Source organism: Ostrinia nubilalis, chromosome 23 (genome assembly GCF_963855985.1).
Source record: "Ostrinia nubilalis chromosome 23, ilOstNubi1.1, whole genome shotgun sequence".
Classification (NCBI taxonomy): Eukaryota; Metazoa; Arthropoda; class Insecta; order Lepidoptera; family Crambidae; genus Ostrinia; species Ostrinia nubilalis.
The window spans coordinates 4,073,482-4,093,895 of record NC_087110.1 but is presented as its reverse complement, the minus strand read 5'-3'; the positions used below and the strand labels follow the sequence as shown (position 1 = coordinate 4,093,895).

Sequence of the window (20,414 nt, the reverse complement as noted above, 5' to 3'; positions counted from 1 at the left end):
CTTTTTTTCATAAGTAGGCATACATAGATAGAAAACACCCAGTCCAATATAAACAAGTCTTGTTCATCCACACAAATGTTTGTACTATGCAGAAATCGAACCTGCAGTACAAACCACTACATCAAACGGCCGACCGGTTGGCGTTAGTTTATTTAGAGATAGGAATGAGTACTTAAAACTTTAAAGCCGCAGATTATCAATAATAACAGTATTATACTAAGTGTAGGTGAGGGTTTCTTCTGCCACGTCTTCTCTGTACCAGCCGATATTTGTCCCGAAGTGGTAGTAGGGCAAGCTTTATTGGGACATGTAGGTGTAGGTATAAGTAGGGTTAGGGTTTAGGGTGTCCCATATAGGTTGTGGGAAGGCGCTATAAGCAGCCTGCTAATATCCGACCGATCCGGAAATCACTGGAAGTAGCCTATTAATATATTCAAGCACTGGACGTTCTGTGGCTGAAATGATGACGATGACAAGATTTGATCATATTTCTACATTATAAAAAAATTGTGTTCGTTCGTTCGTTTCAGCCAAATGACGTCCACTGCTGGACAAAGGCCTCCCCCAAAAAATTGTGTATTGATTTTATTATGTTTTAACTAAATGTAGAATTAGTCGGCGGCTTTCCAGGTGTAGGTTGCTTACCATCGTCTGTATTTTACTTTTTAGTGCATTTTTTGAACATTTTTTTTTATTTTATTCCAAGAATTTTCACGCAATATTCCTTCTATTCTCTAAGTGGTCTACCAACGGAAGGGATTGAAATTTTACTGAACACACTAAAGCTGTTATATAAACAGTGCCTGTGAGTTATAGGTCACTTAGATATTATCTGACTCTTCTACCAAAGCATGGACAGGTTTATTGCCCGTGGTGGAAGTAATAAATGCTCTTCAAAGATTCTGGTGTCATTCATGTAAATTGCTTGCAATTTTTGCTTGTATCTTGCTCTTCTTTAACCGACTTAAAAAAAGGAGGAGGTTCTGTTTATACAGGCACTAGTGACCCGCTCCGGCTTCGCACGGGTGCTAAGTGTACACATTTATAAACCTTCTTCTTGAATCACTTTATTTAAAAATAATGTAGGTACATCATATTATGTTTTTTTTTACCACCAACTTTTTTCCACTTTGGAAGCGTCTGTCACGCAAACTATTCGGTTTAGAAAAAAAATGTTTTAGAAACCTCGATATCATTTTTGAAGACCTATCCATAGATATCCCACACGTATGTTTGATGAAAAAAATTTTTTTGAGTTTCGGTTCTAAGTATGGGGAGCCCCCAATATTTATTATTTTTTTATTTTTGCATCAAAATCTTAACGCGGTTCACAGAATACATCTACTTACCAAGTTTCAACAGTATAGCTCTTATAGTTTCGGAAAAAAATGGCTGTGACATACGGACGGACAGACGGACGGACGGACAGACAGACATGACGAATCTATAAGGGTTAAGTTTTTTGTCATTTGGCTACGGAACCCTAAAAAACCGCGTCACAATCCATTCCATAGTTTTAAAGATCTAAGCACCTACCTACTAACAGACAGTGGAAAGCGACTTTGTTTTATACTATGTAATGAAATAAATACAGAATACTTTTTACAGATGTCTAAATACGGTGGACTGATGATCTAAAGGTCGCAGGAAGCACCTGGATGCGGGCAGTGCAGGACCGGTTGTTGTGGAATCCTTGGGGGAGACCTTTGTCCAGCAGTGGACGTCTTCTGGTTGACAGGTTACCAGTGTGCCTACCATGAGTTTACGTTAGGTGTGCTCGCTAGCGACTGCGTAAAAAAATGACATTTAAATGTATGACATATTGTGCAGCGCCCCTAGCGGCTACTTTCAAGAAACAAAATCTTCATAGAATTTTTTGACGTATTCGCTAGCGAACTCACCTAACGTAAACTCATGGTAGGCACACTGTTGTCTATTTCGTGTAAATGGACATGTCGTTAAAATAATAATGACGTCTTAAGTTTTTATCATATGAAAAAACTTATTTGTTTGCGACTAGGCACGTGTCAAAATAAATATTTTTTGTTCGACAAACAAATTAATATAGAATCCGTAAAAAAACTACGAATAAAAACATGCGGTAGTTAAATACAGGAAGTTAAATATAACGGCACAAACAATGTTTGTAGGTGTTATGTAACTACTAACTGGTTTTCAATACACCTTATACCTAGTACGCAATGGAAATTTTAAAACGAACCTTTTACTGTTAGTCCAGTCATTTAAGCTTAAATTAGGTAAGAATCTCGGAATTAGAGATACCCAGCTGTAAGTCTGTAAATACTTGTATATTGACACCCTAAAAGTTGTCTCAAAACCTACATATGGTAGGGTGTAAGCAACTATTAAATTTTAAGGTCAAAGGTCACAAAAATCGGTTTTTTGCGCTTTTTTTGGAAATATCTCATTTCCTATGGGTTTTTTGCTATTTGTATTTATTATCAATATTGTAGAATACTAAATTCTCTACAAATTTTGTTTAAAAAATTTTTTTATACGGTGAACCGTTTTCGAGATAGAGGGCGGAGAGCGCGCGGTCACTGCATCACTTCAGGTCAACTTAAGCGGTTTAGGTTTTTCATACAAAAGGATTTTCCCGGTAATTCCCGTGGGAATTTCGGTAATTACTTGTTGTAAATAAGCTTTAAGTTTACTAAGGTACCTACATGCCAAATTTCAAGCGTCTAACTTCCGTTAAGCGTTTAGATTTTTCATACAAAAGGATTTTCCCGCTAATTCCTGTTCCCGTGGGAATTCCTAAGTAAACTATAACCTGCCCAGGTGTATGAAGAATAATTGTACCAAGTTTCGTTAAAATCCGTAGAGTAGTTTTTGTTTCTATAAGGAACATACAGACGGACAGACAGACAGACAAAAATTTTACTGATTGCATTTTTGGCATCAGTATCGATCACTAAATTTAAATCACCCCCTGATAGTTATTTTGAAAATATATTTCATGTATAGAATTCTGTCCGTCTGTATGTTCCTTATAGAAACAAAAACTACTCGACGGATTTTAACGAAACTTGGTACAATTATTCTTCATACACCTGGGCAGGTTATAGTATACTTAGGAATTCCCACGGGAACAGGAATTAGCGGGAAAATCCTTTTGTATGAAAAATCTAAACGCTTAACGGAAGTTAGACGCTTGAAATTTGGCATGTAGGTACCTTAGTAAACTCAAAGCTTAGTTACAACAAGGAATTCCCGAAATTCCCACAGGAATTAGCGGGAAAATCCTTTTGTATGAAAAATCTAAACCGCTTAAGTAGACCTGAAGTGATGCAGTGACCGCGCGCTCTCCGCCCTCTATCTCGAAAACGGTTCACCGTATAAAAAAAGTTTTTAAACAAAATTTGTAGAGAATTTAGTATTCTACAATATTGATAATAAATACAAATAGCAAAAAACCCACAGGAAATGAGATATTTCTAAAAAAAGCGCAAAAAACCGATTTTTGTGACCGTTGACCTTGAAATTTAATAGTTGCTTACACCCTACCATATTTTATGTAGGTTTTGAGACAACTTTTAGGGTGTCAATATACACGTATTTACAGACTTACAGCTGGGTATCTCGAATTCCGAGGTGAACTTACTATAATGACTGGACTATGTAATAATATTAGTATTTTTTTAAGTAGTGGTTGTATTGAGATAACTATTATGATTTAGCAGCTACTGTTAGTTAGATTAAGAAACTTATCTGTCAGATAAATTACAACTTGTTGTTTCACAGGTCTGAGGTTAAGATATCTGTGAGTTTCCAAAATTAACTATTTGAAAAGTTTATCAGCAACCGGTGAATTTTTCCATTCAGAAAATTAATTCAACTAACAAACATAAATATTTATTTCCCTATAGTTGTAATAGAACAATGATCAGAATAAAAAATGTCATGTCACTGTTATTTTTTTGATAAGATAATACCCATGCAGACATTGTCTGGGCAGCACGTGTTACACGCACTGATAAGGCACAGTTAACAGCATATCAGGTTATTTTTTTCTTGAAAAATAGCATCTATTACGACTACATTAGGGGCTATAGTGGTTAGCTTGATGTGCTGACTTCTGTACAACATGATGTAGTAAATAATTATTTTAGGTCACGGTTATTCTATAATGATAATTTATCACTATAAGGGCTGATTTTTCAATCATCGGATAACTTTTAACTGAAGAATAAGTTTGGCATATTGACAGTTTCAGTATGGGGAATATGTTAAAATGACAAGTTTATTCCTCAGTTAAAAGTTATCTGATGATTGAAAAAACGGCCCTAAGTCACTCGACAGACTGTCGAATCACTATTATCATCAAGTCATTCATTTAGTCTTTAGTGCAGAAAGCACTACACTACAGCGCAGAAGCACTACACTACAATGCAGAAGTACCAGAGGCAAATGGAAGATTTGAATACACTTTGCAGGCGGGCCAGATGGGTGGAAAGGGCCTAAGTTGGCCCTTGACTAATGCAATACTTCACATAGTTTTCCTCAATCGGGTACTTGACAATACCAATATATTTTTTATGCATAACAAGGCAGGTATTTGACCGCAATCGCACATTCGCACCTAGTGCTAAGTACCTAAGATGCAGTCTAGGATGGTTTATATCTGTCCTGTAAGTGCCTATTCACTCTTTGTGCCGTTTTACCCCCTTAGGGGTCGAATTTTGCAAAATCCCGTCGTACTGAGCACCTACGTTTTAAAAGAAACCCCCATGCAAAATTTGAGACTCCTAGCACTTGTTGCTTCTGAGATTTCGTGATGAGTGAGTGAGTGAGTCAGTGACCTTTCGCTTATATAGACATAGATATGATCTGGATGACCATGTTTTAGCAAATAAATAATTCTAATTCTAATTAAAACTAGCGGCCGCCCGCTACTTCGTACGCGTGGATCCCGTTTTACCCCCATAGGAGTGGAGTTTGGATGCCTACGTCTTTTAACATCTACCTACATACCAAATTTCAGCCCGAATTGTCCAGTGGTTTGGGCTACTACGTCATTCTGTCGAATGACGTAGTGATCTATCAACGCACGCAATCTAAATATAGCTCAAAGGTGACTGACTAGTCACCTTTGAGCTATATTTAGATTTATGTTTAAAATAATAAAGTTATAACTATCTGCCTAACCGCTTCAATGGACTCAAAGTTTATTGATTTAAAAGTTAAGCGTTACGGTTTATAAGATACATTAAATAAAATGAAAATATATTAGCATGGTCTCGTAAGCACGATTTGGGTAACTGCAAAAGTAATTCATCATCATCATCATTTCTGCCATATTAAGACGTCCACTTCTGAACAAGGATCTCCCTCAATGATTTCCAGATTGGCCGGTTCGTAGTGTGTTATGTCACTAGCGCCTTCCTTCCTATAACCTTTATGCAATCGTTTGTCCACCTTGTGGTGGGACCCACACGCTGCGCTTACTCTATATGTTTCTTCTTCATGTACAAATTGATAAGTTATTGAAAATTGCAAACATTAAATCCATTTCGAATTATCCTACTAATATTATAAATGCGAAAGTTTGGATATCTGGATGTCTGGATGTTTGTTACTCTTTCACGCAAAAACTACTAAACGGATTTTGATGAAACTTTACAGTATTATTGTTTATAACCCAGAATAATAGGCCATAATTTATGACGATCTGTGACAAACGGAATTTCACGCGGGTGAAGCCGCGGGCAAAAGCTAGTTACCCATATAAGTAGGTTCCATTTTAAACTACTCCACTGAGCGTTCTAAAAATATTATAACTTTAAACCATGTTCTATGAATCCCGCGGGCCAAAGCTTTAAAAATGTAAGCTTTTCTTCTAAAGCGAAGTCTGAAAACTTTTATTCTCTAACATCGACATAGATGAAAGTTCATAGCAGTTGAAGTGTCTCAACTATAAGTTCTATATAAAGTTAAGGCTTCATAAATGGTGAGATGAAGTACCTACCTTTCGTTGTGATAAACACAACTTTAAGAATAGGATTATTGTTGTTATTAACAGGGTGACTGTGCAGTGTTCAAATTTTTAGGAGCGACTCAGAATCAATACATCGGTTTAGAAATCATTTTTTTTTCATTATTTAATTATTTCTAACTGCAAAGCATAATCGACATAACGGTACGTGAAAGCCTTAACCTTTAAAACTTAAGATATGGGTACCCGCGAATTATTATAGATTTTCAATCTTTTTTTTTTTCAAAAATTACGATTAAAAATTTTACGATAGATTGTTAATAAATTGTTCTATAGAGCTTTTTAAAAATTAATCACCCCTTTAAATAGAAACATTTTCTTGGATATGACTGCTCAATAGAGTGTTATTTTAGTTAACGTATTTTATAATAATATGTAAATCAATAGATTTGCTCAAAAATGACACAATTATCATGACAATAACAGCTCAACTTTTGTTAGAAGTGAGTCAATCATAATAATGCCGACTACCTAATTTATAATACCTACCTACCTACTTAATAATATAAATTCTACAAACATATGTTTCTGACCTCTGAATTCTATGTCTAGAGGTCACAAAAAGTTCCAAAAACTATTTCGAACTAGTGAAACTATGAGTAATTATGATTAATTACTTATAATTTATTTCTAATACAAAGCCCCAGAGACAATTAGTTTCCAATAATCAATCAAACAGCAAGAAATAGAAGCTCAATTCGATAGAAATCAAATTATTCAAAATTCGTTTTTGCGACCGAAATACCCGAAATTAGATTATCTAGTTATATTAATTTCTAAATATTATGGTAGCGTGAGACATAAAGGAGAGAAATTTAATATAGAAGGTTCAGACATTATCAAATTATACACTTTTGTTGTGGGAATGACCATGGCACATTACGGTCAAGCTTGACCTTCGCTGGTTGGGTTTTTATTGGCGGTCAAGCTGTAGATCCTGGCTACACAGGAGTTGCCGCGGTGGGTAAGAGAGGTGGGAATAGTCCCGTTAGTACGCAGAACTCATTTTCTCGGGAGTGGAGGCCACGTAAAAGCACAGCGTGGTACGACTACCTATAAGGTGGACCGACGATCTCATAAAGGTAGAAGGAAGGCGCTGGATGCAAGCCGCTATCAACCGGGCGAATGTGGAAATCATTGGGGGAAGCCTACGTTCAGCAGTCGACGTCCTGTGACTGAGATGATGATGATGATAATTTACGTTTGTTGTAGGTTTGTAAAGTGATAAAAACCCTCAGTATGAAAAAGCTTTATTTTTAAAATTTATGAAAACATTTTCCATCAAACCGCTTATTTAATCAGTTGTTATTTCCATTGCATGTAGCAACACTAGCTGAAAGGTATTTTCAATGAAATCGCTGGAATCTGAAATTGAGTAATTGGAACATATTTTTGGTTGTTTAAATTACCCATTTATATTACATAGCTTTTTGCTTATAATTGTGGTGGTTAATGGAAGATAAACACAAAATTGTTTAATTTGCAACTTTGTATTTTGTTATGTTACCTACTTACTATGTTACTTAAAGTAAGATGGTACAACGCAGCCTTGGTACCTTTACCTGCCTATATGTCAGAACAAAAATAACATGTAATTTCTCGCACTTGTTTTTCATCTAAAAAGAATCGTAGAAAGAATATATTTTCTAAAAATACTCCCATTGATAGCAGCTTCCCAAAACTCCAATCTTTCTAACTTGGGAGTATCGCCACCTCTTTGTTTTATCTCATCGTATATATTTCATACGCAAATTGGAAACAGCCACGCAGGCAGTAAAGATTGTACGCGATTTTGTATCGGTAAAGTTTTTGCTGTATCAAAGTTAGAAATTGTGATTTATAGTCTATCGCTGAGATACCGAGGGTATCGGTGGTTTTGTAGGGTTCCATGCGTTAGTTCAAAAAACGCTAGGCTGGGCACCATTTCACTTTAACTTTGACAAACGTCAAAAATCTGTCAAACTCGATACAAAATACACCGGTTATAGTTAAAGTTACAGTCAAAGTTAGGTGGTGCAATTTAGCCTACCTAATTGTTTTGTTTTTATTTTTTTTAACTCAAAATATCAAATTGCCTGATATGGGAATTGTACCCACGATCTCTTGTTTGCCACATGACTGTTTTTCAGTCTGCAGAACAGTTGACAAAATTAATTTATGATGCAAGTCCTGAATGCTCCAAAATTGATAATCGCAGATCTGATTAAAGACTGTAAATATATTTTTACTGGATACTGTTTATCGTAGCGCAGGACGGACTTGAGCTCTGTGGATAGATGACCTTACAAAGATGTCTGGTAGTCGCTGAATAAAAATTGGGAATTGTGTTTTTAGCCTTTGGGTTAACTCCTTGAGGCTAACAAGAATTTTTTTTTGAGAAATTGATGTCAAAAATCCAAGTAAAATAAGTTTTTTACCCTTTAAATATTCGCCATAGTAAGACTGGTTAGCTAAGAATTAATTTATTTCTCTACCTACGGAACCACGCCATTAGCAAACAAACAGGCTTGCCTGTTTTTTTATTGGTCAAATTTCGCAGGATCTTACCAGCCTCAGTTTCGAAGTTGTTTGTTTTGTAGATTATTATCATGTCTTAGGAAAGTGATAACACAAAAGCACAAACACGAAAACAAATTATACACATGAGCAAGTACGCTTCTGAAATGAATCGTGGGCATATTTAGACTAATAAGACTTTTGAAGAACCTTTGTTTTTGTATCTTTCACTTCATCTTTAGTAACTCTACGAAATAAGTTATTTATCGTAAGTTAATGTACCTACTATCAAAATGTATAGTAAGCCAAAATATTGTGATTCTTTGTCGAGTACATATATATTTTTAAAGAAAAATAAAGCGATAAAGTTTTTCTTTTACAGACAAATTTTCCTTAAAAGCCTACATAATTATTATTTATGGCATTGACAATTTATCGCTATAATTTCCAAACACAATTCTGAAAACCAACAACGTTTATAAAATTCATTTTCCACTACTCCAGCATCAAAAAACAATTAAATTACTCCAGCAGCTTTGGGCAAAGATAAATTCGGTCAACCATTTGGCATTGACCGATGGACTGTCGTCACTCCACTCTGTTTGCTGAGTTTATTGTGATACAGTTTCATTTGGCTAATGTTTTGCATAGAAATGAAGTAGTAGAGAAAAATATCCTTTGTTTAAAATTCGTTACAAAACTTTTAGTATTTTTTGCAGTTTTGATTTTTAATATTGTCGGCTGCGAGTATTTCAACATCTTATTAAAAAGATACCTAAATCTAGCATTTTTTTGATATTAGTTTGCTTAAAGAGCAGTAAATAAATCCATTAAAATTTTTTGAATCTCCGTTTTGACTTGTTGTCACATGCGCCCTTTTAACGATCTGGCTGGGGCAGTTGTCTCTTATAATTTGCTACACTATTAATAAATTGGCACGTGCACATCACATGGACATTGCTACGATCTAACTGAGTAATCAATTACTATGAGTATATGAATTGGAATATCATGATGAGTTCAAACTCATCATGATATTCCAATTCATACATATGACGCGATTCTAAAACAATATCAATGTCTGAATAAATATTGCGGAACTTATCATTAGTTTAATCACCAGCAGCCATGCCAGACGTAACGTTTTTATTAATTGCATTATGTTTATCGTGTGCGGGATCAGAAGCGGCTAGAATTCTTGCGTACTTCCCAACACCGTCCATCAGTCATCAAGTCGTCTTCAGGTCTTTGATGCAAGAACTGGCAAAGCGAGGACATGAAGTGACCGTTCTGACTACAGATCCAGTGTTCACGAAAACTCCAGCTCCTCCAAATTTAAAGGAAGTGGATTTACATGACTTATCTTACGGGATGTGGAAGAAAGAATTTGTACAGAGATCAACTGAAAATGACGGTATTGTGTCACAAATCAAACTGATAGTCAAATTGGTGAACGATATTATAGAAAAGCAATTGATGAGTTCAGAAGTGAGAAGTGTGATAGATGAGAATAATAAATATGATCTGGTGATAGTCGAAGCGCTTGCAAGGCAGTTAACGGTTCTGGCACACTTATTTAAAGCGCCACTGATCCAGTTCAGTTCGTTTGGTGGAACGTTTGATACTTACTCAACTATTGGTGCACCCATACATGAATTGCTGTATCCCTCCGTTGCAAGACAGAAACTTTATAATTTGACTATGTGGGACAAAGTGACAGAGTTAGCGAAATTCTACCAGATGAAATATTATTACGACACCCAAATTCTGGAAGAAGAGAACGCAATGCTCAAAAGGGTATTCGGTGATGTCCCTTCTATTAACGAATTGAGTAATAATGTGGATCTGCTGTTTTTGAACATGCATCCAATTTGGGAGGGCTCAAGACCCGTTCCGCCGAATGTCATACATATTCATGGAATCCACGAGAAGCCTCAAAAGGATTTGCCAAACGTAAGTTGATTATTTTGTTATCAATATAATTGTAAATTAGTACTAAGTAAAGGCCTCTAAAATTATTTTTGGAATGCCATACATTCTTATGCGAGTGTGTTGGGTCTTAGAATTGTAAATCAATTCTGTGAACTCCAGTATTTCCATTCTTATTAATACTGATGTAGTTTCCAGTGAAAATCCAGTAAAAGCATAGCCTTAATTAGAAATAAAAGAACACCATGCCTTTGAGTTTTCTAATATAAATATTAATGTAATATTTATGATTCAAAGGGATGTTGGCAATCTCTGGACTAAGTCAGTTGATAACCTAATTAATGTAATTTCCACTCGTATTACATTAAATCATAATAATTATGAATATCTAATCTAATTGATCACTTTAGTTATAATAATCTGTCTTTATGTCTGATGGTGTTCTAAGAGTTTGAAATCAAGGAATATTTCTGTATATATATAATTCTTTTTTTTTTCAGGAGACCTTGTTCAACTTGGTTGTTACCACTGAAAGTTGGCAGTTCATATTAATTTAATTATAATACAGTTGACATTATTTTAATGTATTTTTTTACGCAGTCGCTAGCGAGCACACTTAGGCTGAGTTGCATCACCTAACTTTAACGGTATCAATGACGACAACCGGTGCTTTTTGTATGAAGTTTGACAGATTTTTGACGTTTGTTAAAGTCAAAGTAAGATGGTTGAACCCAGCCTTAATGTTTAATGTAAACTAATCTAACCTTAGACTGCATCTCACTTAACACTAGGTGCGATTGCGGTCAAATACCTACCTTGTTATGCATATAAAAAAAACTTATTATATTTCAGGACCTCAAAACGTACCTAGACTCCTCAAAACATGGAGTCATCTACATAAGCTTCGGGACCAACGTGAAACCATCGCTGCTACCCCCTGAGAAGATTAAAATCATGGTTAACGTCATGTCCAAGTTGAAATACGACGTTCTATGGAAATGGGACAAGGATGATATGGAGGGCAAGTCTGAGAACATCAAGCTGGCTAAATGGCTGCCTCAATCGGATCTTCTGAGTAAGTAGTAGTATACTCGTAGTTGGAAGTTTTCAAATGCAATCTTCACATCAATCCCGCCAACCCGCCGACATGAGTTGACTTTTGACATATTCTCGAAATTAAAGTTGCCGGCGGGCTTGATGTGTAGAGTTCCTTAGCCAATGGATTTTTTAGGCACCAAGCAAAAATTAAAAAGTTTAAAGGCGGTTGATGTTTTTATCTTATTATAGGTTGAATGTTAAAAAAATATTGCTCGTCAACCCACTAAAGCTCTTTCATCGCCTTCTCTTTAACCGACTTCAACAAAAGTAGGAGGTTCTCAATTTTTTAATTATTCTAAACAACTGTCGTATAGGTTGTCTGGGAGAGGTCGCTTTAAAGCGACATGCCAACTAAATTGTGCCGTCTCTTTTCTGTATTTCTTGCTTTTCTTTCTTGTCTAAGGCCGTATACAGAAAGAAAGCGCTTATCAGCGCTGGTCCGTTCATTCAGAAAGGAAGCAAGTTGAATGGCATTTTAAATGGCAGCGTCCAGCGCTGACCAGCGTTGAAACTTGTCGGCATCGTTCAGTGCTTATCGGCGCGCGTTCATATATTTTCCTGCGCGGGTTACCAGCGCTGTGAAGCGCCGGTAAGCGCTTAGGTATAAGTTTCCAGCTTTCTTTCTGTATACGGCCTTATGTGGTGAACTTTAAAGTATTCTATTTATTTATCTCTGCTCAATTATCCATATCACACTGTATCTATATCACAATACTTTATCATTTGTCTTTTAATATCAATCCATAATTTACCAGTCAAAACACATTAGACGAAAAAATGTAATAATATTATAATTTATTATGGATACGTTTTTGTACAAATTATACTTATTATCTCGTATTTCCTAACACTTCCTTATAAAGTAACTAGCTTTTGCCCGCGGTTTCACCCGCGTGAAATTTAATTTGTCACAGATCGTCATAAATTATATTATTCTTGGTTATAAACAGTAATACTGTAAAGTTTCATCAAAATCCGTTCAGTAGTTTTTGCGTGAAAGAGTAACAAACATCCAGACATCCAAACTTTTGCATTTATAATATCTATTAGTAGGTAGTAGGATATTATATCGTATGATATCATATTATAATACATTATCTTGAGAGTGGTTTATCATGCATCGTCATGATGATCATGACAAAAACTTTTGTTTGTCTAAACATTTTTTGCTTATTGAAGTCAAAATGCCATCAGACGGATTGAAGACAAAATAATATAATTTATCGTATTTATTATTATACCAATTAAATACATGGAAGTTGCGGGTTCCCTAACTTTATAGGTTGGGTTATTATCATTTTTAGCGTTAAGAGTCACATGCTTAGGGGAGGCCTTTGTCCAGAATTGGACGTCACTTGGCTGAAACGTAATTCCGTGCATATGATGAATCTATGCTATCTACTAATATTATAAATGCGAAAGTAACTCTGTCTGTCTGTCACGCTTTCACGCCTAAATCACTGAACTGATTTTGATGAAATTTGGCATGGAGATAGTTTGAGTCCCGGGAAAGGACATAAGATAGTGTTTATCCCGGTATTTGAAACAGGACCGCGCGAGATAAAGTTTTTCTGTGACAGACAAAAAAATTCCACGTGGGCGAAGCTGCGGGCAGAAAGCTAGTGAGAAAATAATTATGTTTATCTGTGTACTGTAGTTTAGAGAACCAGGGAATATAATAATATTTTAAAAGACTCCTCTATGATATGGCGGTAACAAATGTCATTCGGAGATCAGTCGCTATGTGTGATGATGATATCAAATGACAGTCCATTTTCACATCCTGCAAAACAGGATTACAGAAAGAACGAGCCCTTATTCTAATTCATTTTGCAGGACATCCAAACATCAAGCTGTTCATAACCCAAGGAGGTCTCCAGTCTACCGATGAAGCCATCAACGCTGGAGTACCCCTCATTGGTATACCCATGCTTGCAGACCAGTGGTACAACGTCGAGAATTATGTGCACCATAAGATTGGCTTGAGAATTAATATGGATACCATGACTGAAGAGAGTTTAAGAGAGACTGTGAAAAAAGTAACTGAAGATCAAAGGTTTGTGAAACGTATTTTTGTGACTGAATAATTTTTGGTACCAGCAAGGCAATAACATAATCTCCTATTTATGAAAGAAGCACACTTATCAACCCAGAAACGGATCGTGACCGTATCAACTCGAGGCGGTCAGTATTCTTTGTATTAAACTCCGTACTGCAACGCACACGTCTTATCCGTACCGTAACGTAAACGCTACACCTGTGCGGATAGGTGTACGTTGCAGTATGGAGTTTCATACAAATAATACTGACCACCTCGATTTGATACGGTTACGATCCCTTTCCGGGTTGATAAATGTGCTACGTCCTTAATCCCGCTTGGGACGAACAACCGACAAAAATGACAAATGACGTCCGATAATGACGACCGTCTTTTGTTCCAGCTACCGCCAAAACATAGTTCGTCTCCGTTCCTTGATGAAGGACCAGAGAGACACGCCTTTAGAACGTGCTGTATGGTGGACAGAATACGTATTACGTCACTCAGGCGCACGTCACCTCCGCTCACCTTCAGCTAACATGCCGTGGCACCAGTATTTTGAATTGGAACTTATTAGTACTGTGTTAGGAGTAATATTTGTATGTTTAATTGTTGTTGTAATAGCTTTAGTAAAGTTGGTTAAGGGTTTAAAGAGAGTATTAGGATTACAAGTGAAAGTTAAACGCAGTTGATGTTTGCTTGCTCCAGCTAAAAATAGATTTATTTATTTATTTATTTATTTATTAGGGACATCAACAGCTTACAGATTTCAATGTAACATTAGACACTTAACACTATGGGAAGCCAATAACAGATCCACGCAGTAACTTAAATTTTATCTGTGTACAACCAAACATTTGTGTAAATTTTATACATTATAAATAATGTCTCAGGAGATAAGATTAACGTTTATTTCTTGATTATTATTCACCTTGAGTGTGTGATTGTGATTGCTGATATTATTATAGCTGATATAAGTAATACTCTATAATTATTAATACTAATGTATGGTTTCAACGCAATAATTATAGATTTTATATTATGTGTTATTTTACTTTTTTATTGTTGGGTTAAATCAAACCCACTCGTGGACCGACGATCTAGTGAAGATCACAGTAAGCACCTATAAAAGTCCTGGAGGAAGGCCTTTGTTTAACATTGGACGTCATTTGACGGAAACAAACGAACGAAAATCCAAAGTAAAATGCGACACACTATCCTATAATAATTTAATTTAGCTCTTTGATAATGTAGGTCCATTTACATTGAGGCCTGCTGCTGTCCACTGTCCGTCATTTGACGAATGCATCCACACCGCATGACGATCGTAACGCGCCATTTCAACTCGATGTGGCACTGTTATTATTAAATTATGATGAACTAGCGGCCGCCCGCGACTTCGTACGCGTGGATCCCGTTTTACCCCCTTCATCTACTTACGCGGTTTAGATTTTTTCATACAAATGTTTTTTCTCGCTAATTCCCGTTCCCGTAGGAATTTTGCAATATCCTGTTATAACTAAGCTTTAAGTTTACTAAGGTACCTGTTTGCCAAATTTCAAGCGTCTAACTTAAGCGGTTTAGATTTTTCATACAAAAGGATTTTCCCGCTAATGCCCGTTCCCGTGGGAATTCCTAAGTATCCTATAACCTGCCCAGGTGTATGAAGAATAATTGTACCAAGTTTCGTTAAAATCCGTCGAGTAGTTTTTGTTTCTATAAGGAACATACAGACAGACAGACAGACAGACAGACAGACAGACAGACAGACAAAAATTTTACTGATTGCATTTTTGGCATCAGTATCGATCACTAATCACCCCCTGATAGTTATTTTGAAAATATATTTCATGTACAGAATTGACCTCTCTACAGATTTATTATAAGTATAGATAACAGTGCTACATCGAGTTCAAATGGCGCGTTACGATCGTAAAAAGAAAATAAAAAATATGAGTCTAATATTTTCTAATTATCTGTCTGACGGACAAATAATTGAAATGTCATCTAGTATCGACGACCGCCATCTGAAGGTGACAATGAGTTCTACGATGTTGATGAAAGTCCAGATGAGAGAATAGACATGTTGACACCACCAATCAATTGACGTACTTTTTTAAACTGTCAAAACGAAACTCTCCCATAGATTTTGTATGGCACTACAAGCAAATGACGTCACTATTTTTTCAACTCAATTAAACTACTTTTTTCAATTACAATGCGAACAAAAATCGTAATTTACAGGTAATTAAAAATGAATTAAATTTTTAAGATCAGAATGAAAGGTCTTTTTAAAAAAAATGTGGTTATGAATTATTGGGGTATGGTGTCAAACTGTGTATTGCAGAGACTACAAATATCGGAAGATCTAGACGTAATCGTCCCCCGGTCGATTATAAAAGGTTCTTCTAAATAGGTACCTTCCTGTAGCTATTTGAGGAGAAATGTTGCATATTGGTTCGCAGGCCGGCTATACATGTATAGCTATAGATATACGATGCGTGGCTGCGCCTGCGTTCTAACGTCTCAATAATAAAGCAGTGCTTTGACAGCAGTCTCGTGTTTCACTTGCGTCCTGTGCTCCTGTAATTACCAAGATCTAATACTTCCATTTCTTCAAGGTTTCTTACCTTGGCCTTACTCTGGCTAAAATGTAGCAACTATGTCTGTTACGAAACCTGAGGATTACATGGACTCTTGAGCAACTCAATTACAGTTTGCGACAGGCTACTTCGGGCCAAAGTGAGGAAAAGTTCCTTGTAATAGAGCAGGGCTTGTGCGACTGAGTTTCGGACCTAGCGCCATAGAGCAACGTGTACAGAAGATACACTGGACCGCAAAGAAAAAGGGTCGGTTAGAGAATCTTCTATATCTTCAAAAGTACCTGACCTAGCTTTATGAGACAAAGCAATCTATCAAACTGGAAAAACTAGGCATTTTTATTTATTTCATTTTTTTTTTAATTTTTTTTTATGCATAACAAGGCAGGCATTTGACCACAATCGCACCTGATGTTAAGTGGTATTATAATTTATCAAAAATAAAAAGCTAGAATTAATTTAGCTTTTTTTCATAAAGCTAGGTCAGATTGAGAATAGACTTTTGAAGAATTTAATATTAAACATTTTCTTAAAGAACTTGGGCACTTTAATTCAACTTCTTTCTTTCTTGTTATTTAAACAGAATCCTCAGAACTTAGACTTACTTGGTGCTAGAATTTAAAATTTACATGTACAGATACATTCATGTTAGGCAGAACGGGTCACGAATAAGGTAGCGATGATCAGACCGGAAAAGGCAACTTTTTATTCGAACAAGGCTCCCTACACTTCACAAGGCAACTTGACTGTTTTCCTTGTTTTTTGCTTATAATCTCACTAGCTGTGTCCGCGACTTCGTACGCGTGAAAACCCGTTTCCGCAACATTTTTCATTTTTGCTCTGCACCTATTACTCGTAGCGTGATAGTTTATTCTATATAGCCTATAGCCTTCCTCAATAAATAGGCTATCTAACACTGAAATAATTTTTCAAATCAGACCGCTAGTTCCTGAGATTAGCGCGTTCAAGTAAACAAACAAACAAACTCTTCAGCTTTATAATATTAAGTATAGATTGCACGAGGCCCCTCTGGCTTGCCCTTATTTTTGGCTACGTCATGTCTGGTTCTACCTACTTTGGGAGACAATCTTGTTTACACCAAATCGTGTCAAGGTCTCGAAGAAGTTAATGAACACAAAGAAGTGTTATTAATCTAATTTCGGAGCAAATTAATGATCTGCTTTGTTTCAATTTTGACATCCGTGGGAACAAAGCGTAATGAGGATCATTTCGATTTTTAGCTGTAAATGCAGATTTATAGGGCTAAGAAATCCTTAATACACAGTCCAAAAATTTTTGTTCTACGACAAAAATTAACGAAGTTATGGCCAAATTACTAAAAAAGTTCACTGACCGCCCGGCGCGGGGACGATGACGTCATTATATCCGATCCGAACGCTGCCGCGTACTGCGTGGATAGAAAATATTTTTTTCTAGCCAAACTATCAGTTTTAGAGAAAAACTTGTAATGACATTTATTCATCAGTGCCTCTACCATGAGTTTACCTACCGAGCATCTCGCTATCGAGGGCGTAAAAAAATGTATGGCAAATTGTACAGCGCCTCTAGCGGTTAGTAGCTGAACCACAGCAAAACTAAAAACACTACCATGAGTTCATCTCAAATCGTTAGGTAAAAAACCTATCTAAATGAATACGATAGCGACTAAAGTTTTTATTAAATTTCATACAAATAACTTACCATGAGTTGCAATTTTCAAAGATGTCATCGAAAAATACCTTAGCTGTCACAGTAACGTAACTCACTGGCTTATTGACGTGTGAAAAGCAAAATAAAATTGTGGTTTTAGGTCATTTTAGGTGTTTTCTTTATTAAATTATGTCGGAAAGAAGTTTATTACGATGGAACATGTTATCAGCCTGTGGGCAGACCTCCCACTAGGTGGACCGACGATCTGGTGAAGGTCGTGGGAAGAACCTGCATGCGGGCACATTGTGGAAATCCTTGGGGGAGGGAGAGGATGCTGCGTTTCCCAGAGATATGCGAGGGAATTGTGTCGTGCGAAGATGTCTAGCTGTGCTGTGAAAATGTGTGCGGGTTTTCACCAAAGCTGTGCGAGGAAAATGTATCGTACGAGGATGTGTAGCAGATATTTGAAAATGCTCATTAGTGTTGTACAGCCTGAGCCTTTTCTACCAGAGATGTGCTGACCGAGGCGAGGTAAATGAAGCGATTCTATTGGTTCTTTACAAACATATCCTTCGCTACGCATCCTCGCACATCTCTGGTGGAAACGCAGCCTTACGAGATCATGATAGAAAGCTAATCCGACAATGAATATGTATTTTCATAAGTTGAAATTTACTTTTGTTTTTAATCAGTCTGTGTATTATGTATTAGGTTTTGTGAAATAAATAGTCAATAAAAATTAATCATTTTATTTTCAACTAGCTTTTGCCCGCGGCTTCGTCCGCGTGAAATTTAGTTTGTCACAGATCGTCATAATTATAGCCTATATGTTAATCTGGGCTATAAACAATAATACTGTAAAGTTTCATCAAAATCCGTTCAGTAGTTTTTGCGTGAAAGAGTAACAAACATCCAGACATCCAAACTTTCGCATTTTTAATATTAAGTAGGATATTAGTAGGATATGTATTTATGCTACTATATGTATGTTTAGTGACCATGAAAGATTAAAACAATATAATGTATTTAATTAATTATAATATCTTAAGTTTTACAATAATAAGGTAGGTATATCCATCCAGTTACCCTAGGTCTTTATTGTGGATTTAATTTACAAGTTGTTATTTACAAGCACTCTGCTCTAAATCCTTTGGCTTCAGGGAAGAACCTGGACCGCCACCAGTCCAGTGTTCCCTTGGCAGCTCTGTGTATGCGAGTTGCCTTCTTCTTGCTGTTTAAAGTCACTCCACACCTTAACAAATAAACATTACAAATAATAATGACGAAATAAGATAAAAGCAATCAAAATGAATAAAGTAGTAGGTATTTATACACACTTTTCTCAATTTCTCAGTAGTTTTCGTGTCGCCGGTGGCATCAGCATTTCACGTTCGCGTGTCCGTTAGTTCCACCCACCGTTAATATTGTTGGCTCTTTCTTGGGGCCCTTCAGTGGGCAATAGTGGGCATACTCAGATCGCCATATCTATAGAAAAACAACTTTATTGTATCTAGAAAATATAAATCTAGCACTCATATTACTGAATTTTAGCTAGGCACGTGGAAGTTATGCTGGAAAGGTTGTATTTCTCCAAAAAAACCAGCTCAAAATTATTCGTTTCATTTCGAAATTCCTCCACTACATAGTATGTTTATTTTTACATAACTTACCTTTCCATAAATTCTACAATCGGTTTAAACGGATAGGCGCAGGTTCTCATTTTCCTATCGTGGTTAAAATCCAATTTTTTGTGGAAAATTATTCATCAATAATCCTTCAACAAAACATGTTTTGTTATCTGTTGTCATGACAACAGCTGCGTCAAAGTCGCAATGACAAGAAATAAACAATACAAATTTAAAATCATCATGTTAATTCAGCTTTAAGCACTGTTCTAGGACACTTAAATTTTGCAGTGTTATTTTTGACATTTTTGTTATTTCCTACTCTATCTTTTCTATATAGTTAGAAAGGAGCGGCATTCGTTCTTTCATTCATCCATTCATAGAGTGTGAAGTTGGATACGTTAACATGTTCACCAACATGACATCACAAAACCATCGAATTATCGCTGGCGAGTAAAGTATACGGTAATTGAACTCATGGTATGATTTTAATGCAAACTTCATCGATCCACGTTTAAACTCTATCGACTGTAGTATACGAATACAAGTTTTCGATGGCAACTCATGGTAGAGGCACAGAATAAAGAAAGCTATCGATAGGTAATTTTTGAAAATAGAAATTGTGAAAAATAACGCAAAAAATCCATACGCTCATACGATTCAATGGAACGCAGAGACGCGATTGGGGTCTCCGCGGTGGTATATTTGGCGATTTATTCAAATAAAGTGTTCATAAGTGTTGTTAGAGTCATATCTTCTTCCAAGTAAAACATAAAAATGTATAAGTATTAATTTATTTACTTCTAACAATAAGGTATAGCTGAGGCAAATACACTCTGCCTAGGCTACAAGACATTGCTATGAAGATCATTTCGATTCGACCTGTTATTTAGTTTTTCTGAGTTAAACCTACCTATCTATTCGCCGTTCCCATGGGCGGGCCAGCTGCTGCAGGAAAGGAC

General features: G+C 36.1%; 1 protein-coding gene across 1 annotated transcript; it reads left to right on the top strand.

Moving 5' to 3' along the window:
* The first annotated feature begins 9,608 nt into the window (after positions 1–9,608).
* Positions 9,609–14,626, top strand: LOC135083282 (UDP-glucosyltransferase 2-like). Its single transcript, XM_063978023.1, has 4 exons — positions 9,609–10,465; positions 11,294–11,516; positions 13,376–13,595; positions 13,981–14,626. Exons 1-4 carry the CDS (start codon positions 9,641–9,643, stop codon positions 14,267–14,269), a joined length of 1,557 nt encoding a protein of 518 aa, XP_063834093.1. The 5' UTR covers positions 9,609–9,640; the 3' UTR covers positions 14,270–14,626.
* Positions 14,627–20,414: the final 5,788 nt, after the last annotated feature.